A 27,729-nucleotide genomic window follows, 5' to 3' on the forward strand; every position below is an offset into this window, starting at 1 on the left:
TAGACAGGAAAAGCTAAAGAGAGGAGGGAACGCTTTACAATGGCCTTACTCGAGTGTGGCGAATGAAAAGAAGTGCTGCGTGTGCACTCAATGCAAACGTCGCCATTATATTTTAAGTACAGGCATCTAACACAATGAAAGCAGACAGCACAAACACACACACACATGCGTGCACGCTAATGTTACATAACCGTTTGGAGCGGGGGGGGGGCTTGTGGTGCAAATACCTGGGCGACATCTCTTTATGTACCTACAATAGTGGATATATACTGTAGGTTTAATAGCGACGTAGTTGGTTTCTCATGTCGGGGTCATGGTCTGAACTTGTGTCCATGGTTTAGTATCCACAAGTCTAGTTTTTTCCTCCAATGTAAATCTTGCTCAAGTTCAAACTTTTGGTCTGACAAAAACAAAGAAGTTTGCTGATTTCCACCTACGGCTCTGAGAAATTATGAGAGACAGTTTTTAAAAAAAAAATTTTTTTTGCTAATTTCTGGTGTTTTATAAATCCAACCTTAATTAATATGACATTAACCACAACCTGCAGCTGTAATTAGAGATTCTATGACTCGTTCAATCAAAGCCAGGCGTGTTATCCTGGTTTCACTTTAATAAATTCTATTTATAGATGTCCTTAAAAGTGAGGATACACAACAGTTGTTTAGCATCCGCTACTGTCTCTCTTAAATTTAAACATTCATAGGTTGCAGGGTTTATGAAAAGGTCTGCAGCTCCTGTCTCTCTACAGTTTGAGATAAAACAACAGAATAAGGAGGGGGATAATCCAAAGATAGCGAAGCCCTGGGAGGATCCAGGTTCCATTAGTGCTCAGTTCACCCAGCGGTAATAACATGTTGTGCCACTGGCGGACTTCTTTTTCCTTCAGCGGAGAGATTATACCTCGCATGTCAAGATCAAACTGTAAACCAGGGAAGGTGATGTCTCAGAGATGAGTGAGACCTCAAGGCGGAGTGGATTATTCAGACTTGGAGTAATGTGTCGTCCTTATCGTCGAGCGCTAAACCCCAACCCCTCGATTCGTTTCATTTCTGTTTGTCATCATTTTTAGCTCTTCCCCGAAAAAAAAAAGAAAGAAAGCGCCTAACGTGAACTTTCCCGTGCCAATCAATAATTCACCGCTGCCGTTCCCTCTGTTAAGGTCGAGGCAATTAAAAGAGGGGCTATTAAAAGATGTAGTAAGATGCCAGTTTCACCGGAGGGAGAGTAAAAAAACAACAACAAAAAAAAAGCTCTTTGGGCAAGTTAAAGTGGAAAAGAAGAAGAGATGTACCCAAAGAAAAAAAAGATAAATGACAAAAGAGAGCAACACACACACAGACAAGCATGCAGGGGACAGGAGGTGTTATTTCATACTCGATCATAGCGCTGTGCTCTAGCCGCCGGCTTAGCCTATCCCTCAACAGACGCATCTGTTCATCATCTGTCTCCTCCCCTTTATCCTTCCTTCCATCTCTTCGCCACCATATGCATCTCTTTTATCTACCCTTTTCTGTCTCGGCTCGCCTGGATCCATCCTTACTCAGTGTTCTTCCCTCCGTCTTCGACAGCCTTTACAGCCATATCATTTCGGCGATCAATAACGGCATCCGAATTCACAAAAATGCTTGTTTTGAAACAAGTAATCGAAAAAAACAAACCCCCGAACACGATATCGGTGAATCCTTGAACTGAAATAATCCTGTGAGTCATCGGAGACGCCTCCTCTGAATCCCCTAATTGGTGACTAATATAGATTTACCATAATAAAAGCAATCGATAAGAGATAATGGCATTCACCTGGATTGACCTCGTCATACAAAACCTCTTATTGCTATAACCGTTGTATCAAAGCGAGTATGTGACGTCGCTGTTGACCTTTACATCAATAATAGTATCAGCAGGCATGTTACTATTGGCTCTCCCAATTATTAGTGTCAGCTTCAATTAGCGGAGACAACACACTTATTGATCGGAGTCCGCTGGCTGTTTATACATCCTGACAGCCTCAGAGGTCATTCGACAAGTGTCACAGCAGCCTGAATTAGACACTCCTGAACAACTCCGTATTTTGATTGATTAATGTCACTCTCACTCAACATTTGATTGACTATTAATTTGGGCAAACATATTGTAAAGAAATGCAGATTGGCCCATTGGTTAGTGGGACAAGAATTGTCCCACTAACCAAAAATGGTCAAGCAATGCATCTGTGAGTGTCTTAGACTCTTGGCGTTGGCCTGTTGACGTTAGCCTCTAGGTAGAGCCTTCCAGTGCCCCTAATTTGTGAGACCATAATAACTATTCAATGAAAGTCTGGTTTAAAGATAATATCACCAGTTTTCCCATCTCCTACCTGTCTCTTAGCAACAGTGACAACTTGAGTTGATTAATTTATGAGTCATTGTAACATAAAATCTGTTGTGCGGTAAAAATAAAACTTGGTTTGGTGTAATTGCGTTACTGGTGGTGGTAGCACTAATAAAATAGAAGTCTACTGGAATTAAAACATTAGGTAATGGTATTTCAAAGATGTCTATGTATAGTAGTGTGGAGACAATGCCTGAAATTAGCATGCCAGCTAGCCAATTCTGGTTGTGTCCTTTAATACCAATTGTACCTGAAGGGGGCGATAGTCAAGTAGTATAACTGAAGTCCAACTTAGAGCAGGGCAATGTGTGAGAGGGTTCAATATGTCACACAAGGTCTCTTATTGTTTTTAGTCTTATAAAATATCAGCATGTCATATTCTGACACGGCTTTTCCCGATTTTAGTATTTTATATTAAGTCAACTCACTTCAGAAAACCTTCGTTCAAACTCAACAGAAACAAATTGAGCCATAATTGGTTAGTCTTTCTACTGTCTGCTGAGACTATCACCAACTATTAGACATTAAAATCGTCCTGCTCTACATGCAGCTCTTTCATGGGGATCCCTCACACTTTCCAACAACGTCGACACACAAAGTATCTGCGGTGAGTATTCTGACTGAGAGGATAACTATTGTCGAAAGCTCCAAGAATAGTCACAAGTTAAAATATTTATACCTGCCTATATGTCCCACTGTTACCGTGACAAATACACACGTGTGCACGGTCACCATGATGAAGTTTAAAACCTCTTCCTCCGCCGGCTAACTCACTTCTGAGGTCAGTAACATCCTGCAGGTCTCTGCAGATCAATAGGCCACGTCATTATGCTGCCAGTGGAATTTCAACCACGACCCAGCAGAACCTCTCCGGACCATCCATCTTCTCTAATGACCATAAACACACACACGCACACACATATGCACACGCACACGCACACACACACACTTCTAGATGAAAAGAGTGGATGCCCATCAAATCCAAGGCGTGACATCGAGTGCGTTTCTAGGAATTACCACTCTGGTTTGCTTGTAATTTTTGAAGCCTTTCCTTCACACGTTCCAGATTGTGGTAAAGGTCTATTGTATGGACAGAGGAGTGTGCGGTGCTGCACTGCTGTATTTTAAACAGAGTCTCAGTCTCCTCCCTGGAGCATCGGGAGGTTAGAAGGGTTTTTACTGAGGGGAAATCAGCAGCCGGGCTGGACTAATATCTCCTGACAGCGAGGAAAGCGGCCGAGAGGAGCCGATGAAGGTTGAAAGGGTCTTGGACGGGGGTGAGGTGCGAGACAGAAACGGGATGGAGGGGGCGGTCAGGTGGGAGATGACGGACGGATGGATGGATGGATGGTAAGTGTGAAGGTTGAGAAACTGAGCAGGAAGGACGGCAGAAACGATCTGGTCGGGAGAGGAGAATCGGGCATTAGCGGGTTTTCGCGGGAGACGCCAAGGGAAGCACAAGCGGTTAGATTGACAGTTTGTTAGCAGAGATGGGTTAAGAGGATTTGCGTGGGAGGGGCACTTAGAGAAATTTGCAGCCATTGAAATTCCAAGAAGGATTTAGCATCTTGCAGTGTCAGTGTGTGCGTTCTTCAGGTTATACGACTACATCTCGTGTTTCTTATCTTCACCGAGCAGTCTTATCGTCTCGTTTTTCTGATTCCAGTCATTAAATAAAGCTAACACCTTATCATGAGATGATGCTGAACAACTTATCTCTCATTCCTCTGTCTTCTCCCTCTGTCTTTTTCTTCGTGCTGCTTTGTGCGGATTCGCCTTTGGCCGTGTTTGACAGTCAGCTGTGACAAAACGCTGACCTCCAATCTGCCCTCTGACCCGAGGCGAGACGGGATGCGTGTTTGTGTTTGCGTGTGTATGTTCTGTTAAGATAAGAGTGCCGAAACATGTGTGTTTCTGCGTGGCTGTCACATGACAACAGTCTGTCTCTTGTCACATCAATCACCGTACTGCTGTGTCAGCCTCCTCTGGAAACGCCACTCTTGATATTCACTATTTCTGACTCCCAGGGGCCGTAACGGTTGTTGCCACCATTCATCAACGTTGTACTCTGGATGAACTCCTCATGCAGATCTTGACCAGATCAACCAGATGCTAATCACCAAAGCTTATCATAAGTGTTTGTTTATCGTGAAAGGTGTAGCCATAGCAACAGTAAATCTTGGTATTTCTCGGATCAGGAAGGAACTATTATCGTAGATCTTCCCCTAAACTGCACAAGTGACCAGAGTTGGTTCTAAATGAAGCAGACATTGATATTTAGTTTGTTCATGGGAATCTAAATAAATGCCACTTCATTTTCACTCAACAACAAGTCTGTTTGTTGGTTTATTGTTTATTGCACGACACAAATACATAAATACCTGTTGTAATACACATGGTGCGTTCATCCTGTGTGTGTTTGTGTGCTTGATTACGTTAATGCACCAGTGCGCACTCTGTCCATCAGTCATCCTTGAAGCGTTTATGTTCTGTATCTTGTACTTCATCCCTCCTGTCATCATCTTTTCTTTTCTCAGAAGCGGATAGAGTTGCAGAGAGCTGAGAGAAGGATTGCCATCTGTACGTCTGCAGGCACAGATCTTTGTCACTCGGTCCCCCGTCGCCGTCTCTTCATGTCTCGCTCGGTCTCTGTCTTTTCCTCTCAACTCCCTCCCTGTCAGTCTGTTCTTACTGTTGTCGAAGTGATAAATAGAAAATATCCAAAAGTAGGACATAGTCATCGCTTATCAGAAATGGGCAGATGTCTCCAGCCCACGAATCCCAATCGCCCCCTCATCGTGGTATGATTGTTGTCACAAGAGAATTTATTGACCAGAAGGTTGATAAAAAGGTCAGTATTCCTGATCAATTAAGGCTGAATACCAACTTACCAACTTAAAAAGAGAGACAATGACAAAATTGGGATAGGATAAAATCATGCTTTTTATTATAATAAGTATGTAAATTTAAAAAATGTCACATTTTCCTCTCATTATTCTTCAATTTTTTAAATAAACATTGAAAATAAGAGACATGTCATGTGTGCATATGTGTGACTCAATCTAATAACAAGCTACACAAAAAGGCAAACTGACCAAAAATGATTCCTCTGGGGTTGCAGCCATAGTTGCCGACGGGGACGAGATTTGCTGTTTTGGGTTTGTCACCGAACTTATGAACATGGACTGCTTCTAAATACAGGCAACATTTATATCCAAGCTGTGACACCGCCGCCTGGAGAAGCTGATAATTAATTTGTAGACAGCTTCCTCATCTTGAGCAGGGAAGTCGGTGCCTTCCTCGGCAAGAACACCTGGCGAACCGGGAGCTAGATTTGGAAATGAGACAGAAGCATCGTGAGTAACAGGCAGGGTGTCATCTGTAAACTGATGATAAATCTATAAATGTGCTACCAAGGACTGCTTGTCACTTTATTTCACTTCTTTTCTCACTCTATGTGTGATATTCTACTTTTCTTTATCCAGCATATCCCTGTGACTTTTCTCTTTTTCAAGCATAAGTCCTAAGTATACGACAAAATGTCTGTGCGGCGCCTCATGTCGTGTCATTTTAAAAAAATCTTTTGTACACACTTTTCAGAGTTAATATTCTCAATGTTTTTTTTTCTTCCACATTGCGGATTCATAAACAACTTTGGGCTTCCGTTCCTTTTTTGATCTGTCTTCCCTCGGTCTAGTTTTTGCATTCTCACCATCTGTCTCTCAGATGTACATCACACGGCGTTCCCGCAAGCCCATGTTCCCGCTTCCTTTGTGAAGGACTTTTACTTCAACGGAATATTCACGACTGTGGGGAATAGATGTGGCAAAGCCCTGTTGCATTTTCTAAAAATAACCCCGTCGTGTCGATGAGCTGGGAGATGTAGAGAATTTCGACTTTGTGCGTTCGCCCCGTACACGAATGCACCTTATCGATGTACCTGCAGAAACAGAGTGAAGGAGTGGGAAGTATCTCGGCCCTGGCAAGGCCTTGTAAGTAGTTTTGTTGCCTCCCTTTGGCATTCTGAGCATCTGCTGTACACGACATTCTGTTTCAACCTGTTAAAGGGAACGATGCTTTTCATATAACATTGTTTTTTACGACATTCCCTCCTCAATGAAAAACACCCATATGCAGGTTTTATTAATTTTAGACATTTAAGATCTGAATACGAATGTTCAAAGACTTGAGGTTTTGTTGTTCACTATTTTGACAAACTCCAAGAGTATAAAAAACTACTTCAAGTGAGTTGCCAAACAATCCAACTGTATGCATTTGCCTTTGAGTGTCTGTCATGTGTTGAATCAGACAGTTAGCTGAAAGCTGTGTTCAGCAATCCTGCACATTGTGAATAAACTAGCCACCTCTGAAAGCGCAGATGACTTCATCACAAAAGGTTGGTGTACATTTAATTGGAAGGTTTGTTCATCTTTAGGATTAAGACATCTGCTTTAAAAGGTTATCCCAGGAGAACACATCGCACGTCGGCTAAGGCTAGCTGCCAGAGTCTCCGATGATTTTGTATGTCAAGTTGGGAGCTACCGTATAACCGAGGTGCCAAGTAATAGTCTGCACACGATTATAATAAATAGTCACCTTGGTCTGTTGACTAACTAGTTCATAAATATTGATGGGGAGGAAGAGAAGGATGCTTGGTGGAAATATTTAAGGTTCACGATGGCAGGTGCATCCTGAATGGGGTTTGCTGATTCGGCGCAATATGATAATTAGTATCTATGGTTTGCTGATGTGTTCCAATAAATATTTATGACTGGAGGCAGGTGCACTGGTGGAGACATCAGGAAGTTTCTCAGGGCCCACAGGAGCCAAGCTGCCCCGCTTCATTGGGTGTAAACACGTTTGATGGGTGCTGGTGCCGGGTCTGCACCTGTGTGCTTCCACAGACACACACACACTCTTCATAGGTGAAGCAATGAGTGGGCAACACACAGATAGTGAACTTCTCTGTGCGACTGTGGGAATGTTACAAGGTCACTATGATGAGTGACTCATCCCCGTTTATCACTGTGCTACGCCTCTCTGTCTTCGCAAACACACAAATTTAGATGTACTTTTGAATAACCAGACAAACATGGTTTGTGCACCCACGTACCCACCCAACCATGCAAATACCTACAGCAATGGGGACCAGGAGAGAACGCTGTGTACCTTCGAAGCTGAGGTAATCTCCATCAAACAGAAGCATCAAGAGGTGACCTTGCATGAATGTGAGTGCTGTGTACATGATGCGCTTGTTTACATGCATGGATTACTTCCTTGAACCTACAATCATGAGGTGAATGTCAGGAGAAGCAAACCAGAAAAATGCTGGGCCCCTCAAAATCCTTGGAATCACAGTGCTGTATTGTTCTTGCTTAGTTTACTTAGTTTAATTATTTGTATGTTGTAAGCTCCGGCTCAAGAATTTTACCTTACCTTGTTTTACCTTACCTTACCTTACCTTATTTAACTCCCCTTACTTTATCCTATCTTCTCGCCCCAACTTGTCTTGTTTTGTCTTGTCTTATCGTACCCTACCCTACCTTACCTTACCTTACCTTACCTTATTTTAACCTCCCCTACCTTGTCCCACCATCCCGCCTTAACTTATCTGATCTTACCTTTCCTTACCTTACCTTACCTTACCTTACCTTACCTTACCTTACCCTACCCTACCCTACCCTACCCTACCCTACCCTACCCTACCCTACCCTACCCTACCCCACCTTACCTTACCTTTTCCTACCTTACCTTACATTATCTTACCCTGTCCTGTCTTTTTCCATCCTGTCCCGTCTCGTCTCGTCTCGTCTCGTCTCACCTTATCTCTCATCATTTAATCATATAACCCCCTTAAATCCCCATGGGACTCGAATCCCCCCTTCAGTAGGGCCTTTCTGTCTACCTTATGATGGATGAATATCATTAGTTTGGACAACTCTACAAGGGAAATTGCATCAAGGCCAAATATTGACATGAAGGTTCCTTGAGAGAAAGAGAAGGCGATCTTTGTATGAAAGTAGAGAATAAACTTTATCTCCACCAGTTGACTTCTTCAATCTCGAGTTTCTTCTTCCAACTGATGGACAGCGCTGTCAGAAGTATCACCGCCAGCTTCTTAGTGATGGAGGATATTTATGACCAGTATGGTTTCATTTTCTCCAAAGAGGAAATGACAAAGGAAATTAAGCCTGGAAGACAAAAAAAAAAGATATGGCTGACATTGATGGAGAAGAGACGGCGATGGGCTCTTTGAACAGGGGGCCTCCTGGGTCCACGATTAGATTCAGAAAAGGTCGCACATGAGGTTTACAGCAAGAAATTGATTGAATAAGGTGTCTCAATCCCACCAAATGAGTCTCTATTCATCACTAAGCAAGAAATTGCCAACAAGTGGAAGACTAATCTTCCAGAACGATCCTTTTCAGATGAAATCAATCGTGTGAAACTAAGTCAGTGTATACAGTTCAGCACAAAGCACCAAGGGTTAATCTTGTATGCACATATGGAATTGATCAGTTCATATATAATAAATATGCAGATTATCGTTTTATGGGTGCAGTTAAGCACAGCCGATAAAGTACATGCCTTGAAAACCTTTCCCTAGGAATTAATTAGTCGAACATATTTTTATTTCTTGAGACGTAGTTTTCAAGGCGTTTTTAAAACAGGAAGTAGCATTGGCCTCATCTGCTGACTAGTTTTCATTTAATTAAAAAATAAATGTACAAGCAAAAAGTCTTTCGGCTTAAGTATTCTGATGAAGGCCAGAGAAACAAGCAAAGAAAATTTTTTTTGCAGCATAAAAACTGAATAAATGCTCAGAGCTGCCCTGCATTTTTCTATAAATATATACTGTAAATTAAAGGGGTTGCATATAATTTAATTACTGTATCTGCAAATCTCTTGATTAAAGCGAATCACATCGAGAGCCATGTGCTTGTCTCACTTGGTTTTTCACGAATACACACACACACACACACACACACACACACACACACACACACATACATACACACACACACACACACACACACCGACAAATCCTTGACAACCAAACAGATTTCCTTTGCCTTCAAGTGAACATTTGTGGTGTTTTGCTGGGAGATGTTATCGCTGGGGAAATACAAAAGCACACAAAGCATTTGTCTCTCTGACGTGTTGAAGTCACTCGTCCGACTCGGATCGCGCTGGCCCAAGGCCTTCTCCGTCTAGATGCCGTGTTGTTGCGACCTCTGGGTATTGTGATGTTGGTGCGTGTCAGTGTGCTGGAGATACAAGCCTTCCAGCTCTCTTGGAATAAAAAAAAAAGACCCCCAAACTGTCATGTATGTTTTGTTTGCAGCTTTCAGGGCACCTATACCCACCATCCATCATACACATTAAACCGTGCACTGGTCTGCAAGGCAGGGAATATTGGTCTTTAAGTAAAATTTCCAGTTTGAGGAATGCTTTGGAAAGATTTATCACTTATCTCTTTATATTTGCTCACTTTTCCTTTTGCCGTGAGCGTTTCTAGCGTGAATTTGTCTTCTTGTGAGTTGGGTTTTCGCTGCCAATCTGCATTACATACGCTCAATTAAATATTCATTTGAAGAGATTTTTCATAGAGTGCTATAAGAAGTACATGAGCTCCTTAATAATAATGTTAAAACAGAAAAAAAAAACTCTTGCCAGAGTTGGAAATATAGCCTCCATCTCAGAGGTAATTAATGCGTGTCATGTTTAGCAGGGTTTGCACAACAGACGTTTCCTGCGGCCTTCCAGAAAAGTAGTCGTGAAGCATGTTCAGTGAAACGTTGTAGAGCTGATGGAAGAGGAGAAAGCTATCTTTTCACACACTGCTTTTGCTTAACCATTGTGTGCTAGCGTCAGACACAACTTGGGACAGAGCGCCTGGCCTCCATGTCCCGGATCATGATACATTGATTAGTTGCAGATGGCCTCGGGGCTTGTGGTGTTCGGTCAGGGATGACTGCATCTTCACCCCTTGCCTTACTGTTCTGTATGTGAGAGAACATCTCCAATGTGTGCAGCACCGGTGAAAAGTTTTGACGCATCGAAACTTTCACAAGTACATATCGAGTGGAAACGCTGAAACAGATGCGAGGTGTCTTTGCCGTACGTTTGCATCGAGGATCATTGGTTTTTGGGGTGACAAAGACTGGGAATGTTTTGGAATTGTCAAAAACACCAAGTAAAGTAAGGAACATTTTTGCTTTAGATCAATAAGTGCAGCTTGGATCAATATGAGTATTTATGGTGGAATTTAAATCGGTGAAACCGTTCACCTCCAGATCAGCACAGCCAACAATCGAAGAAGTCGACTTTTGAAAATCTCCTCTCCCTTGCGGCAGCTATAAACTTAATATGATACCTTTAAATCGCTGCTTCCTGCGTACATTAAAAAAAAAATCACTTTTTTTTTTTTTGCTACCTTCTCCTCCAACAATTTAATACAGACGACAAACTTTATAACTCTCCCACTCAGCGAGGAATCGAAGCTGTCACTACTGGCGAACACTTTTAATTGTCGATGTCACATGTAAGGATGTATCTGAATACACTCCCCCCTGGAGGCAGACGTCAGCACACACCAAAGCCGTCAATCCTCAATATCGCACACACACACACACACCCACACACACACACATACACACACACACACACACACACACACACACACACACACACACACACACACACACACACACACACACACGTGTGGCTGTCACATTTGAGGTATGTACCTTTGAACATCAGACACACACACACACACACACACACACACTTTCTCTCTCTTGCTCTCGGGCACGCAAATACACACCAATCAGTCACTTACATTGATGCGGCGCCCTGCCACTTGCTCCACAATGGTATTACAGTGGCTCTCAGCCTGTTATGATCTCATTCCAAAAGCATTCAGCAGTGCCACAAAGCAATTCCAAACACATTTCCAAAACACATTTTGCAGAGCCACAATGTGTTACATCCATCACTGGGGGAATGAGGTGTAATGACCGACAGACACTGTAATAGTTGATTCCCCTGCCAGGAAAATGTGTGTGTGTGCACTTGTGTGTGTGTGTGTGTGTGTGTGTGTGTTTGTGTGTGTGTGTGTGTGTGTGTGTGTGTGTGTGTGTGTGTGTGTCAGAGGGGAGGATCTCTCCCCTTTGCACTAAAGTCAGGTCTGCTTTAATACCATATATATATTTAATGACATAAATTATACATTTCAACCTCACTTCCTGTCTTCTGATTCCCCCCTTCACAATTTTCCTCCATTTATCCTTCTATCTCTTCTTCTTCTCCCCTTATCACCTTATCATCACTTTCTCCCTCCATCCACATCATGTGATCTGATCGCATCCCATATATGACGGCGCATAGCTAGATCGTGATTTTTTAAAAAAATCTAAGCTTCAGATTTTTGCATGTTTTGCAGCCCGAATATCCGCTTTGTAATAAGGGATGGAAGAGAAGGCGAGAGACATGGAGTCAGAGAGAGAGAGAGAGAGAGAGAGGTGGCAGGGAAGATGAAACAGACAAACTGATCAAAGAATCTGGGGAGACAGAAATATATAACAAGTGTGGGGGGGGAAAAAAAGGAAAAGCGCTGATGTTCACATGGAGGGAAAGAGAGATAGCAAAAGGAAAGAAGTGGTGTTTAAATATTTGCATGTGACGGCGGGGGGAGAGATGAACTAGCAAAAGCAACAGACAAGAAGATGAGAAGAGATGTGGGCCGCCAGTCAAACTGCACATCCCGAATTGTAGGGGACAACTCCAAAACGTGGTTGACCTCCTCCTGACCCTACTTCTCCAACCGTAAGTGTGTCTAAATCGTGAGCGGCGCGCAAAAACGCGCTGCATTTGTAACCCCAGTGCAAGAGAATAACGCGTTTGTACCATAATTGTACCTGGATTTTGTAATATTTGCACACATGCTGCCAACGGGGAACTCGGAGGCTCTCAGAGAGACAATTACACAAACACAGATGCTCCCATTCCTCTGATGTTTTCATACATCCTGTAAGAGGAAGAGGAAGTGAACGGATAGACGTGTAATTAGTGCAGTCGGTGGAATCTCAGCATCCACGCCAGTCTTTCCTTGATCGTGCAAAATTCGAATGACGTCTATTCCTGACCAGTTTTTGCACCAATCCTTATTATTAGACTCACCCCCCACCCCCCCACACACAATTGATGATAGAAGGTTGTTGATGCAAAAGCGACACAAAAGGATGGAGTTCAGAGCAGAGTGGGCAGAAACTTGACATGAACTACAAGATATAAGAGGAAAATAAGACGCCAGGAGTGCCAGGAGAAGACAGAACACAGAGAATTGATGTGAAGTGAAGAAGGGGTGTCATTCCGCATATCGTCTTTTTTTTTTTCTTTTTCTGTTGTGTCTTTAGTTTTTCTTTCTTCCTGTTTCGGTGTCAGAGGGTCTTTTTTTTTCAACCACTTGGGTGTTTTTCCAGCGGTGACATTTGATAGAAGCAGCTTTCCTTTTTTTCTGACGGACAGATGAGCCTGAAGGATGGAGAGAGGATTGGCAGACGTGGAGTCACTGTTTCCCATGTGAGTCACTTCGTCTGATCCGTCGTCTCGTCTTCAAACCTTACGTAGACAATATGAGACACAATGATTTGCAAGTACAAAAAAGCGTCACCATGAAAAAGACACAGGTTTTAGTGGATCCCATAACTATTAGAGCGAAAGAAAGACTTCCTTTGTAGGTACAAAGGCTTTCATGTCCTGGGGCGATGTTGTACGACTACACTCACAAAAAGAGACAGTTTGACAGATAGGCTAAAGCCACCGCCGGTTAAAAGGGCGGTGTCCTATGATAGAAATCATATCACTGTCCCTCTCAGAAAGAGATTGACAGTCGGACAGAGACAGACAGCTTTGAAATAAAAGAGAGGGAATAAAGTCATCCGTCCCGGGGCGAGATGAGAGTGAAGAGGGGGAGTTGTAGGACACTGTAGGAGATGCTTTCTTCTGCTAAAAAAAGGTGGATATTTCCTCTCTCCTTGTGGCTAAAACAATCTCAGTGTCGAGAAAACAATAACGTATACGATATAGTGACAGGAATTGTTGTTGTGTTGCATGACCACACGACCTTTCTCTCTATACAATCCTGTAACTCAACTCTACCAGTGTGTGAGTCCACACTTTACTGGGAAGTGTGTCCAACCAGTTCTCCGCTTTTCTTAAGGAAGGTATGTGCAAGTCTGTGACGGCAGCGCCGTCAAGTTTCATCAACGTCATCATTACGAGAGAGAGATGTGAATCTATGTCGGAATTTCAGCATTAGGAACACACTGGAGGAAGTCCCCTCTATGTCACTAGTTTCTCTGCATTTTGGTTCCGTTAGCCATCGTGTTTTTGGCTGATTTTCTCCCGTTTCAATCATTTACCAACGTACGTTTCTGCTCTGTCTGATGTTTGCATGTGTTCTTTGGATTTGGTCTCGCCCACTGGTTTTGTGGATTACTTGTTTTGCTCATATTTGTCCCCTTTATTCTGTGGACTTTGACTCGATAATCATCTTTGTGAAACTATTTGCCTGTTTTGTCTGGAATATTATTAAATCCTCGAATTTGCAATCCCTCATCTCCGGCTGGTGTCTGCAGACAAATCTTCTCAGACTGTCTAAAAATGCATCTTGAATATTGAGGATGTTTCCAGCTACACGTTTGATTGTTATTGCTTCTAGTCGCTGATCTAAAACCTGCAGGGAAGTTGATTCAATCACAGGTGAGACGCTTTGTTACCTCAACAATCCGCGTCGGCCTTCACCGTCTGCTCCTTTGGCGCTGGTTGTCCAGTAATTTTAAAGACGGCGGCGAGTAATGGGACACGGGTATGATATACTGAGGGGAAGGGGCTAGGACAGCTAGTACACTTCACACTCAAGGTAACAAGTCGCCACTTTGGAATCTGAGCTAAAAGACGAAAAAAACACGAGGTCCACAAAGTAGACTTAGAAGAGCGGCGAGGTAAATATAGACGGGTGTCGTCTGGAACAGCAAGAAAATGTGCGAAACATCAGGGGAGGCTTTTGATGGAGCGGGTGAGAATGGGTGAGAATGACTTGGGGGAAAATGGGACATAAGGAAAGATTGCGGGAGATCGAAGAGACGGTGACGTGGAAGCGTGACGGCAATCACATCCAAGGCTCATCACACTGTCTCTGTTACTTTTTTTTTTTTTTTTTTTTTGCACAATGCAAACGTTGCTTTCAGAGATGATGTGAATAAAAGATGGCGATGTTGCAGATGTGTTACGTGAGAAACAATCTAATGTCAGTATGTTTGTGTAGTTTTGTCGGTCATACAGGTCATGGCAATCCTTGAAGGTTTGAGTTTGAAGCAGCTGGAGTTCAGGAATCACGATGAAGGGAAACGACGATGTGAAATGAAAATGTTGGTGATTATAAAGGGGACTGATTGGCGTCGAAACAAGTGAGATGATCTTCACTGAACTAAACATTTGTGAAATGATGAGAACAGAACTTGGAGAGAAACAGCAGATAAATGAAAGAAAAGTAGAGCAAACTGAAAGGTAATCGTCTTTTGTGTCTCCTGTTATAGGTGGATAAGATGTGAAGGAATGAAAGAGGAATGGAAGAAAAGAGAGAAGTTAGTTTTGATTTTAGAGAGCAGAATAAGGTAAAAGTCAAAGACAGAGACGAGGGAGAAGCGTTGTCTAGCCCAAAAAGATAGAAAACGTAAAAGCAGAGATGATGGACAAAAGGAAATATTAAGCTGAATACAAAGATGGTCGGATGAACCGAACTGATTTCTGATGACAGAGCTTTCATGGAGTGGAAAAAGAAGCGGCGCTGAGGAGCTCGGCTCTTTGAAAAAGAATCCAAAATAAAGAATTCCTTAAAGTCTGTGGCTTCAAAACTATCTTTTCTGTCGCCTTTTAATCAGATTATTCCCCCAAGGGTTGCCTGAGGAGAAGCTGCCATCGACGTCAAACCTGATCTCGTTCTTTTACCGCGTGTTTTAATTCGTAGCGTTGAAGGTGTGATTGATTGAACTCATCTGTCTATCTGTATCCACGCATAATTTTTTCTCTACTTCAGGAACAACGTATGCACCAAACAGTCAGAACTTTTCCCTTTTTTGAAAGGAAACTTTGCTTCCTTTCTTTCATCGGACCATTCATCACATGCAGACATTGTGATATTAGTCTCCTTTCATCCTTTAATTTATCTTCCTCTTTCTACCATCGCTTCCTTTGCTTCTCTGCAGATATTTTATATTGATCTCTTTCTACTTCCTTGCCCCAGTCTACCCCACACCCACAGATTATATTAATCTAATCAATCCTTCCACCTGTCTCCTCCTTTTTTCATTTCCTTCCTCCTTGCATCCTGTCTCCCACCCATGTATTACCTGTGGAGAGCAGCAGCTCTTTCTATCAGCATTAATGCATTAAATCTGTGTGCGCGCCGCCGCCTGTTCCTCAGGTGGACGCATTAACAGCATGATGGCTGCCTCTTAACCTTAATCACATGCTCTAGTGTACAGGTATGTAGATGCACAGACACGCACAGCGTGAATTGATATTCTAACAGGTCCGCGCAACTTAATCCCAGTGTCTGTAATTCATCTATCTTCCACGTATGCATGCAGATCTCGGGGAACGCACAAAAGGGGAGGAAGAGGAGGAGGGGTGTAAAGATTGATATCCACCGAGTCGAGGGCGCTGCATGCATGCTAATAAAGCGAGCAATGAGTCATAGGAGGAGTTGTTAAAGTGACAACGCTGCACCAAACATCCCATGTGGAGCCGGAGACGTTGGATGTGTGGGTGAAGCTGGAGCGTTACGCACCAACGCGTGCGTCCGCGCAAAGAAATGCGAGTCAGTCTCTGCAAAAAAAAAAAAAAAAAGGGGGTGCAAGGAGGGGTGGTGGTGGATTCGAACACACTGGGGGGGGGGGGGGGCGACGACGTGGAGATGTTTTTTTTGTGTGTGCTTTTTCTCAAGGGGTGCGTGCACGTACGAGAACGAGCATCCCCCTGAGACCAGACGCTACATATAATAAGCTGCTTCTGAGCCGCTCCGTTGTGCGCTTTGCACCAACCCCCCCCCCCCCACCTCCCTCCGTCGACGGGCGCAAATGGAGAGAAGTTAGTGTTGGGGAAACTTTAAAGTGGGGAGAAGGTTGTATCTGTTTCCATTTACTTAGTCTTTAGAGGCGATTTCCTTAACTACAACGCTTCAGGGTTTTTTTTATTTTTTATTTTTTGCGCAATTGTGCTCCGTCTGACGTTTTAGTGCAATTATCATCCTCTAATTGTGCTGGAGTGAAGTACCATTGACCAGCTTGCAGAATAATTGCATCGCTTACGTATATGAGTATAATGAGTTCCTCATTTACTATATTTGTTTTTGATTGTGAGCACCTGCTAAGTAGATTCTACATTCAAGATCTTAATTCTCCTGATTTTGCGGACCACAGACACTTTCGCTGCGGTTCCTCTCCTTGCAGATGCGTCATTTCAAGCTCTTACATCAACCTCAGGGGAACTATTATAACTTGTCCCTGTTTGATTCCGTTAACCTGTTGGTGTGACTGTCTGCATGGCAACCAGAGCGCAAGACAGATGAGTGTCATATCACAGCATCTGTTAGGCTGTCATATCAGGATGCAAGCGGCGTGACTCCCTAATTTAGAATCACTCCAATCAGCAGTGAAATAAGGGGTTTCTGTCTTAAAAATCAAACTTTTTAAAAGCATTTTGTTGCTATAAGCAAATTTTATTCAAATTTCACTGATGAAGTTTACAAACTATGTAAATCTTTATATAAATGCAAGTCTGTGTCATCATTCTTGTGTCAAACAACACAACAGAAGTTTATTACAAAAAAAATAAAAAAAATCACAATTTACTTGCAGGTCCACGCCTGTTAACAAAAGTTGGCTCAGTTGTAGTTAGATTTAACCAGCTATTATTAAATGTGGAAACTTTTTATTCGAGTTTTTCAAAGTAAGATCACAGTGAAAAGATCATGAGTATAAATATCATTATTTAAATTCATGAAAATACTAAAAGACGGTGGCTAAAAGTGGCGTGTTGACTTGGGTTGTGAACTGAACGGATAGGATCGATAACGACATATTCCAGACAACCAAACAAAACAACGTAGATGAATTAATTTAGGAATAAAGCTTTTAATACAAGCAGACAAACTTACCATCTCCGCTCCCAAAATATACGGTGTCACCCCCGCATTGCCCCACGCTCCCCTGGAGGCTACGCTGTCATTGGATGATTGCTGCTCAGCGGAATGAAATGTCAACTTAAAATAGCGCTGTGATACATGCAATTTGATCATGATGTTCCTTATCTTTATCTTTATCCTTATCCAGTCTCTGGGTCTGTGGATAAAGCATCCGGCAGCATGAACTCACTTACACTTTGAAGTACATTTTCTTTGACCCTGGATTCTGTTATTTTATCAGCAGCTTATTTTGAAACAGACCATAAACCCACCTGCAGTGGAAGAATACTGTGTTAGCCACATGTTTTTTGTGCTTTTGCTGATTCCTTCTTATTTATCATTGTTTGGGAACATTATTAGCAGAATCTAGAACAGCACATCTTTGTTAGTAGTATAATAATACAATATATACACCATAAGTCCCATTTCTGCTAATAATGAGTCTGTTTGTGAGTAATCTGGGCAGCAATCCACTCAAACATGTCTCCGAACTCCCTTGCAAGCCCGTAGCCGTCCCTGAATCATTGAAATTCTGAGACGCTCACATTAAATAAAAATCAAGAAAATGCCTCGTCAGCATAAACATCCCTCCAAGCTCTTCGGCGCTGCAATCTGCCCGACCTGCAGCGACGCCAACAAGAACAGCCCGGCTGTGTAGTCATTAAAAGAATCCGAATCAGACGATTAATAATAACTACGTTTCTATCGGAATTGTGTCTGAGAGGTATTGATTCAACTCCACGGCGATTTTGAAAACACATTTTATGATGTTGTTGTATAATTTAATCCAGTCTTGCACAAATGTGTACATTATTACCAGGTTTTAATGTGTTTTCTTGTAGGTATTGGCATGTTAACGTGGGAAACACCAACAACACATCAGTCATATCCTGATCCAAAGAAATCACAGATGATCTTTTTGTTCATTGTAGAGTTTACAAACCGTCACTTCCCATAAACGCACAATGGTGAACATCAACCAGTCAGTTACTTCTCTTTACTTTTCTTTTTTTAGTTTTTTTTGTCATGGTGTGCTGATTTGGGATTAGTTGGATGAAGACGTTCTGGCTAATTTGCCAAAAAAAAAGTTCAACTCCTCCAAAAAGTGACCGAAACTTCTACTACTCATAGAAGTCCAACCACTTTTAAGATATATATAAAAAAGTTTTCTCATATTGGGCCAAAAATGCTGAGTGGTTCCTTTCTAAACCCCCGTCCGTCAAGAAATACATGAACATTTAATCAATTAGAGATTTTATCAGTTGATTGCCTTGCGCTGCATTTATTGTTTGCAAGAAAGCATTGATGGACAGATTGGAAACCTGAGAGTTTTCCTAAAACATCTTCTGAATTCATTTCCAGACCCAGCTTTAGGAAAACAAACTCCCTCCTATGTATATCCAAGAAATAAATAAAGGAGGTCTAAATATTGTGATTCCCCTAATTTGTACCAAGATCCTCATTAAACTGATTTAGAATGTTTTCCATGCAGGTCTTCTGCCACGTTGCATGATGTATGAGGCTCATTTGCCGGTGTAACAATGGGAGTATGTGCTTAATGGGTTTGATGCGAGGGAATAATTGTCTGAGATTTGCCCCGTCTCCTAATTTTCTTATACCAGCAGGTGTGTATGCTACATTTTCCCGTGGCTGCCTATATTTGCAAATATTAAAAGAATGAGCCTAGAATAAAACTCTAAAGGAAGAGACTTACATGTTCAGGAACACATAGTATGAAAACGGCTATAAAAATTATTATTTTATCAATCAATGAAATTAGTCCTGCTGTAGAAGTTGAGTAGGTGAGTTATCGAATCGCTCTCACAGAAATTTGCTTGAAACAATCAGTTTATTTATTCATAAGGAGGCAGAAACTTATGACTACCCCATACTGATATCAGTGTCTGCAGTGATAACAAATACCAGATAATGAGCCAAAAAGGAAGAGCTTTTTCTTCATGACTGTCAAAAAAATAATAAAACCAGCATTAATCTGCATGCTTGTGGTGTTTGTTCTTTCTCTTTACGTCTATTTGCAGGACTAAATCTTCTCACGCGACGTAAAGCTCTGCAGAAAGTTTAGGCGTTTCATTCACTTACGTAACTTTAAAAAAAAAAAAAACGCATCCGCCTTTCATTGTCAGTTCCGGCTGATTCCAAAAAAGAGTCATTAAAAATCCGTTGTGGGAAGCATCGTTTTGTTTTTTTTTGTTTTTTTACCTGTCGAAACGTCCGCACGGAAGCTGCTTTATACCTGTCAAAATGTCCGCGCCGTAGGCTGGTCATTTTAAGTGATAATTAAATATGAGATAAATACGTGAGTCTGCTCTTGTGTTTCAGTATTTATTGTGCATCATTAGCAGATTTGCGTTTGGGACATTCAAAGGCAGGTGAAGGACAGATGGCGGCTCGTGTTGTCGCGTCGACAGAGATATATGAAAGGCCACAGCCAGAGGTCTCTGGCGTGACGGCCGTCCTCACCTCTCTCATATTGGCGTTTCATGGATGTGTGTCCAAGTCTGTGCGTGCCTCAGACATCAATTCACCAAAAATTGGCGCGGTGTGAGTGTGTCCTTTTTGCCAACGCATCTCCTCGCTCATCTGTCAAACTCTGTCCTGCTGCCAAACTTCTGGCCTTTTGTGCGATTCGATGAAATTTGAATTTCTGTCGGTCGGTGTTACCCCTGGCAGAGCTTTCGGGGTCTATGTGCGAGAAAAGAACTGTAGCATAAAAACCTCGACCTAAGGCGCGTTTAAAGTATTATCTAGTATCTATAGGCTTTAAGGCAGGCCTGTGATAATTGGTTGTAATCTGCTGGGGCCTTGAACCGGGGCTTTTGTTCAGAGTAAATCAGTTTTCCGCTCGCTGCGTTCATGTATTGACACGTATCGAGCTCTTCCCAGCCATGCGTGTTGTGTCGGGGTTAATGAAAGGCAAAGTCAATTTGTGCGTTGATCCTCTGCTTTCGTGAAAACTGGATGGAGGATGGATTTCCATGACATCTTCATGATCCCGAGGCTACCTGACATCGTGCTAATGCTGCCGTTAGCGTTTAGCAGATCCGATCCGGCCCAACGTGTGTGACTTAAGGGCATCAATCTTGCTAAACGCTATGTGTTGCATTCCCGGATGGTGTTGCGGCAAAGCTAAAGGCTAAAGGCGAGAAATTATTACCCCATGGACAAAGACCTTTGGCAGACACCTGCTGGAAACCCCCCCCCCCCACACACACACAGAGAATAAACTATTCAGTGGGTTTTAATTCTTTTCACCCTTATAAATCCTAGAAAAAGTCGATGTCTATGGAAAGATAATCCATCTGCTGATTTAATTCTCTTCCTTTGGAAGTTACCGTCTTTGTGACGGTGACGCGTCCGGATGGATGGATCTGTCCGACTGATGGACCACCTAAAGATCTTGGTGGACGATCCGAGTACAGGATTGGTCATTTGGACATGAAAAAGGTTCATTTTAGAACAGATCCATGTCTGCTTCTCTTCACCTGTCGCTTTATCTCCGTGTCGTCTTTGTAAATCTTCTTTTTCTCTGACTTTTGTCTGATGAGGTTCATCTTCATCACTTCTATCCTGGTCATTTGCATTCTTCCCCGCGCTTCCGTCCCTAATGGTTTTGATCTCTATCTTAACATATTTGAGTTTTAAAGACTCTTTTTATTCCTCTTTTCCTGGATCTCGATCCGGCTCAGATGTTTCCTGTGGAGGACGACTGGACTGTAAAAGAGTCCTCCTTCTTTCTACCTTCGTCTCGACCCTGTTTTTTTTTCCACTTTCACTCTTTAATTACTCTTTTGTTTCTGGTCCTTTCTTTTCATGCTTGTGATAAACATTCCCTCTGATCAGTCTCGTCTCATCCTTCCCTCTCATTGTCTGTTACTTCTCCTCTTTTCCTTCATTTTCTTTGCTCCCATTAAATGTTCCTGTCATCCTTTCTCTCTTTCTGCCTCTTGCTCCTTTCAACCCCCCCCTCCATCTTTTTCCCCCCCGGCTTTTTCTCTTGAGCCTCCTTTCTCATCCTACCTTGTTCTGAAGTGTCTTCCTTTCATCAACTTTTCTTCACCGTCTGTCTCTCATCTCGTCTACCTCTTTTTGTTTACTTGTCAACAAACAAATTACAGGCTGTTCTATTCTGGATTGATGCGGGGCTCACGCTTGGGGTAAAACCAAGGCTGTGAAAAGAAGATCAATGAAGTTTAGTGGCAATTAGACTTGGACCTCTGTTGTGGTGGTGGTGGTGGTGGTGGTGGGGGGGTCCAGAGCAAATCCAAAGAATTTTTCAATTTGAAAATTCAGTTTTCTGAAAGAAACACACAATTTATTTCTTGGGGTAATGCTCATAAAGTTAGTCACAAAAATTCTGGACTTATCAACAATATTTACAAGTTGCAAATGTATTTATTTATTCCTTTATTTATTTATTTATTTATGCAGAGAATCCAAATTTACACCTAACTTTTATTACTTTTTTTATTTATCTATCTTTTAAAACAGTGTTAAGCATTAACTAAGTGAGCCCATTGTTACTAGGATTTCATTGCCAGCAACTGCACATGACAAAGCCTCGATTGATTGATTTATTGATTGATTGCGTGATTGATATTTCCTTTTGATGATCCAGTAAAGATTTTGAAAAGAATATATAATGAAGACATGAAACAAAATATCTTTTCGAGTGATACTTGTAGGAGTTATTTGAGTATTTACTATAAAAAATGTGACTTTACACTTAGTTTAGTTTCAGCAAATAGGAGTGAATGCAAAAGTTTGAAAGAATGACAAAAAGGAGGACAGATGGAGGCGGATGAAGATGACGGGGGGTTAGACGGAGTGAGGACACACAACCCTTCAACAGTCTCCATCCTGACGCATCAACTTGGCGAGTTCCCGCTGCGCCAGTCCTCTCCTCATTAGACACACCACAGCGGGCGCCTTACAGGGCCGACTCAAATTTCCACCAAGTAAACAACTTTCCAGGCCGACGCCAAACCGGGGCTCCACACGTCCGCTTCGATTTACAGTTTGTTTGCTTTCCCTTTTCTGTCGGTGTCGGATATTTCTGTCAGAACTTCGTGTTCCGTCTGCTGAAAATGTTTCGGGTCGGACTTTGATTCCGTCTGAAAAGCATCGCCGGATTTGTGTATTCCAACTTTTGTTGCTGCACAAAAGTCCAAGGTTGACCATTCCCAAACAGGTCAGCTGATTTCAATGCTCATACAGACTGCGTACAGATGTGTGTGTGTGTGTGTGTGTGTGTGTGTGTGTGTAAACATCTTCGTGTTTGATAGAATCGATCCTGCCTCAGCCTCTGTCTCCTAGTGACAGTTATCGTCTTACTGCATCTGCAAGTGTGTGTGTGTGTGTTGGTGCACAACATCTGCAGCATATCCAATCATTAACCGACACCATCTTCAGTGTGTGTGTGTGTGTGTGTGTTTGGGTGTAACAGGAAGTCTGTGCATGTGTGTAATGCAGTGGGATTAATTAGCTTCAGACCACGGCCATCTATCAACATAATGCTCAGTCTCTGGCCCCGACAGCTCCATTACTGCCAGGCACACACACACACACACACACACACACACACACACACACACACACACACACACACACACACACACACACACACACACACACACACACACACACACACACACACACACACACACACACACACACAAACGCACACATGTCATGATGTGTAAAGTCATCTTGTTCATGCATGCTATTAGATATCAATACGCCAAGATGCACAGCAGCAACGTAAAAAGGTTTTAGGTTGTAAATTAGCGAAGCGTTGTTCAGGCCACGCGACGCAAAACAGTAATTTCATTAATGAAGGCGAGACGACGCGTCGAGCTAAGCCCCAACTGTGACCAAATCAACATGCTGTCGCGGAGATGAGGCGAAAAAAAAAAAAGTAGATTTAATAATAAACTGTCAACTAAATTGGATTTAAATCGAAAGCAGCCGATAAAAAGCGAGTTCCGTTTAACCGTTTCGAGTCAGAGATGCGGTTCTTTGAGGTCCAGACGTGAGAAAAGGAATAGAAAAGTACAGAATAGTGTTTGTGACGGTTTATGACACCACAACTATCTTCGATTCGTCTTTCCGGTTGACATTCTCAAAAGGTCACTTTATATTTTAAATCACATCCTTCCATTTCGGAGCAGTTTCTTTTAGTCTTGTGTCCCACGCCGTTCAGATTAACGCGTTTAACATGGTTTCTACGTTTTCTTAGTTTTTTTAAACACCGAATGTTGAACCGCTTCAGTTTTTAGCGATTGGCAGGAAACACAATTTCCAAACACCGCCGTCCCACACCACTGAGTCTGTTAAGTCCCCCAAATCCAGCTGTTTGCTGTTCGGCTCCCCGCTGGGATTCGACCTGATCTATAGTGAGGGATGGAACTGTTCTTCACTATTGGCAAAGTCATTAAATAAAGTAGGTGGACCTGAGTGTCGATAGGCTGCAGGAGTTCTAGGATATTGCTTTATATTGGTTTCACTCTCCCCTAGATATAGATTGGAAGTGATGGCGTGAGAGCACCATTAAAGAAAAGTTTCAGCTAAAAATAATTCCTAGAGCTCAGAAATAAAATGCACCATCATTGGTTTCCTGGTGTGCATTGATTGTTGTAGAGGGGGGGAAATTCTATCTGATGCTTTTCTCAACTGTGAATTTTAGCTTCTTAGAATTTGTGCAGGGCAATAAAATCAAAGTTAGGTGCAGGTCAGCCTGTCGTCTTGCTGCAGTCTTTAAAAAAAAAAGGTTTTCTTTATTCCTCCACATCAACACCCAGTCTTCACCACCTTCATCATTCATCAGGATCATCAGCCGCCACCACCACCAGTGTTTGGATCCCAAGGAGGGGATATACTGTATATCTTGCTGCCGCTCAGAACGACCCATCTTGGATCTAAATCGCTAAAGTCCGACATCAAAGACTTTCTGACGCCAAGACTTCCCGACATTATAATTATATTTAATTTAAAAAAAAAAATTACTTACTTGTTCGGATTAAAACTTCTGATTGAGTTTTGTTTCATGTTAGTTGGTACAACATGCAAAATCGACTGACAACTGAATATAATGGGAATATATGGGAACTACGGGTGTTTAACAGCGCTTAAATGTTTCTGGGGCTAATTGAAATGGTCGATTGAACTGCTCATGCCTACACACACACACACACACACACATACACACACGCACATTCATTAGAGCAAATGGAATTAAGGGGATTGGAAGTATAATCTTCTCCCGGAGTGATGTGGAGGAACCAAGCTGTTAATTTCCCGCCTCTAACTCTTGACTTCTTTTTGGAAAAAAAAAAAAAAAGGATAGGTCGAAACTTGCGGAGCCGTGAACGGACGTTTTCACATGTCGTAAGACATGCTCAGTCCAGGCGTGTTTTCATGCCACATATATATACTGTATATGTGAAATGCATGCATATTTCTTTTTGAAAGAAATATTTCTGGAGAAATCACCAAGTCTGCAGCTCTTCTTCTCTCTCTCTTTTGCTGTTTTCATTTCTCTCTACTTTCCCTTCTTACTCAATGATGACTCGCTGAAAAAGACAGGAAGATGACTCTCAAGTGTGCACAAGTGTGTGTGTTTTTTTTTTCAAATACATCTCAGTTTCCCAGCTTCCCGACTGAGGAACGAAATAACAAAAGATCAAAGTAGCAGGTTGGGTCTGGGTTGCGGGGGCTACTCTCGCCCCATCGCTGCTGCAAACAGAAAAATATCTCATATTCCCGCAGTCATGCTTTCATTTTCTTTGAAGTGGATATTTTCTTATTTAAATTCACACAGAGAGCAAAAGGACAAGCGAAACAGAGACGTCTCACATACGATGCACACGGATAAGCGCACAAGATGTTTAACAATTGTTTCCATCAGTGGGTTTTTTTTGTTTGTTTTTTTTTTGCTTATATATGAATTATACATACAGATTGTAAAGTTTCTGAGAACAGAAAACAAACAAAAAAAACGAAACATAACCAAGAATTTTCATCCCATCCATCTATGGATAGATTGATGGATTGTCATCGCAAATTTGATATCTCCCCCCCCCCACCTTCTAAGGGAAGCACCTTTCGGTCTGTGGCGGGCAACGATCGCCGTCGCCGAGCTAGAACGCATCAGCTGTTGGAACCATTTACCACCTGAGGGGGTAAAAGAATAATGCTCTCAGGTTAAAACTCATTCCTGTTGCTGCTGCAGCCCAAGAAAGTCAATCTTCTTTGCAAACAAGCTTCTCTACAGCCAGAAAAACCAAGTCTGGGGATTCACCAACGAAGAAGAGCAATTTTGCTGAAACGATCGCTGACCTTTATTGAACGGGCTTAGCCAATCACAATGCGCCTGTTCGTTCATAAAGTTTGAACCAATAAGGGTTAGAAATCTAAATAGCGGCGCCGATGGATTCGTCTTAATGAGTTCACATTTCTCGTTTATTTCTTTCTCCCTGCAAAGAAGCAAAAGCTTCTATTTTTAATTGCTAGAAAGATTGTGAAATGGTAGAAGCTTGCTTTTTTTATTTTTTTTTTATCTTGGCTATAGCTTTTAGTAGAATATTAAAATCTACAAAACAAATCTGTCTAAACACTACAGGGGCAGCGGGGTTGGAATGAAGAAGACACTGAGTGATGGATGGGCTGCAGAAACATTCCAGTCACACACACACACACACACACACACACACACACACACACACACACACAAACACACACACACACACACACACACACACACACACACACACACACACACACACTCTCACCTGGAATCCCATTAACCAACACCAACGAATTTTTGCTGATTTTAGCAGTTGTAGATGTGTGTGTGTGTGTGTGTGTGTGTGTGTGTGTGTGTGTGTGCGTGTGTGCGTGTGTGTGTGTGTGTGACCCGGTGTCGCAGACGACTGACAGACATGGTGTTTGGCTTCAGACGTTTAGCATCTCTCTTCCAATGAATGCCAATGAGACGTCTGTCCGTCGGGGTACGCGTTGGCGAATGAAGGGCGTGTATCGCTCACTATACCTTTGTGTGTGTGTGTGTGTGTGTGTGTGTGTGTGTGTGTGTGTGTGTGTGTGTGTGTGTGACTCCTGTCATTCTGTCAACCTCTGCCTCTTCATCCTCTCATCTCTTTGTTTCCCGTCTGTCTCTTTTTATTCCCATCTCTACGCGTCATATCCTCTTGTTTTCTCCTAATGTGTTGCTATGACACCAACTTAAATTCCACATTTAGAATTGTCAAATATTTGTCACTTCTGCCCCCCCCCACCAACCTCACCCTTCTCTCTCACCGTACTTATCACTCGCAAAAAAGCACTTATTTGCTTCCTTCTCATCTGCGGGCCTACGGTACGTTTTACAGTCCTCAGCTGAATTTTAACATTCGGGATGACAACTTCTCATCACATCCCAGAGAATTATTAATCACAGCGTTCCCGCGGGGGGAGTGTGAGGCGTTTATGACTCTTTCCTACATATACGTCTCATAAAAACATGCATGAAGGCATAGAGTTCATGAGAATTATCAACGCCTGATTCATCTTTTTTTTAAATTTCCACTTTATTCCGCTCAAGGGATTCTGACGATAACTAACGAAATGAAATTGAATGGGTTCTTTTGGAACAAGAAAAAAAGTGGAAATGTTTGGTTCTACGTCACACAGGCAGGTGCTGACCTTCATCCTCGCCTCTTTCCTCCCCAGATCCCTCAGATCAGCTACGCCTCCACGGCTCCGGAACTGAGCGACAACAGCCGCTACGACTTCTTCTCCCGCGTGGTGCCGCCCGACTCCTACCAGGCCCAGGCCATGATGGACATCGTCACGGCGATGGAGTGGAACTACGTGTCCACGCTAGCCTCGGAGGGGAACTACGGAGAAAGCGGGGTGGAGGCCTTCATCCAGATCTCCAGAGACACCGGTAGGAAAACTGACTTTTGATGACGTTTTGTTGGGCGTGGGGTTTTCCAATCCCCTCTGTCGGGATGTGATGCACAGATGTTGGATAGCGGAATCACGGAAAAGTTGCTCCAATGATGTCTATGAGTGTAAAGATGCTATCAATATGATAA

At 42.5% G+C, this 27,729-nt stretch overlaps 1 protein-coding gene across 2 annotated transcripts in view; it reads left to right on the plus strand.

Moving 5' to 3' along the window:
• The window catches only part of grm8a (glutamate receptor, metabotropic 8a), a 158,745-nt gene that overhangs the window by 33,584 nt on the left and 97,432 nt on the right, over nucleotides 1-27,729 (plus strand). For both annotated transcript variants that reach the window (XM_068306585.1, XM_068306584.1), the window contains exon 3: nucleotides 27,362-27,578. In XM_068306585.1, coding sequence (XP_068162686.1) covers nucleotides 27,362-27,578 — 217 coding nt within the window. The remainder of the gene's footprint in view (nucleotides 1-27,361; nucleotides 27,579-27,729) is intronic.

Source organism: Antennarius striatus, chromosome 22 (assembly GCF_040054535.1).
Source record: "Antennarius striatus isolate MH-2024 chromosome 22, ASM4005453v1, whole genome shotgun sequence".
Taxonomy (NCBI): domain Eukaryota; kingdom Metazoa; phylum Chordata; class Actinopteri; order Lophiiformes; family Antennariidae; genus Antennarius; species Antennarius striatus.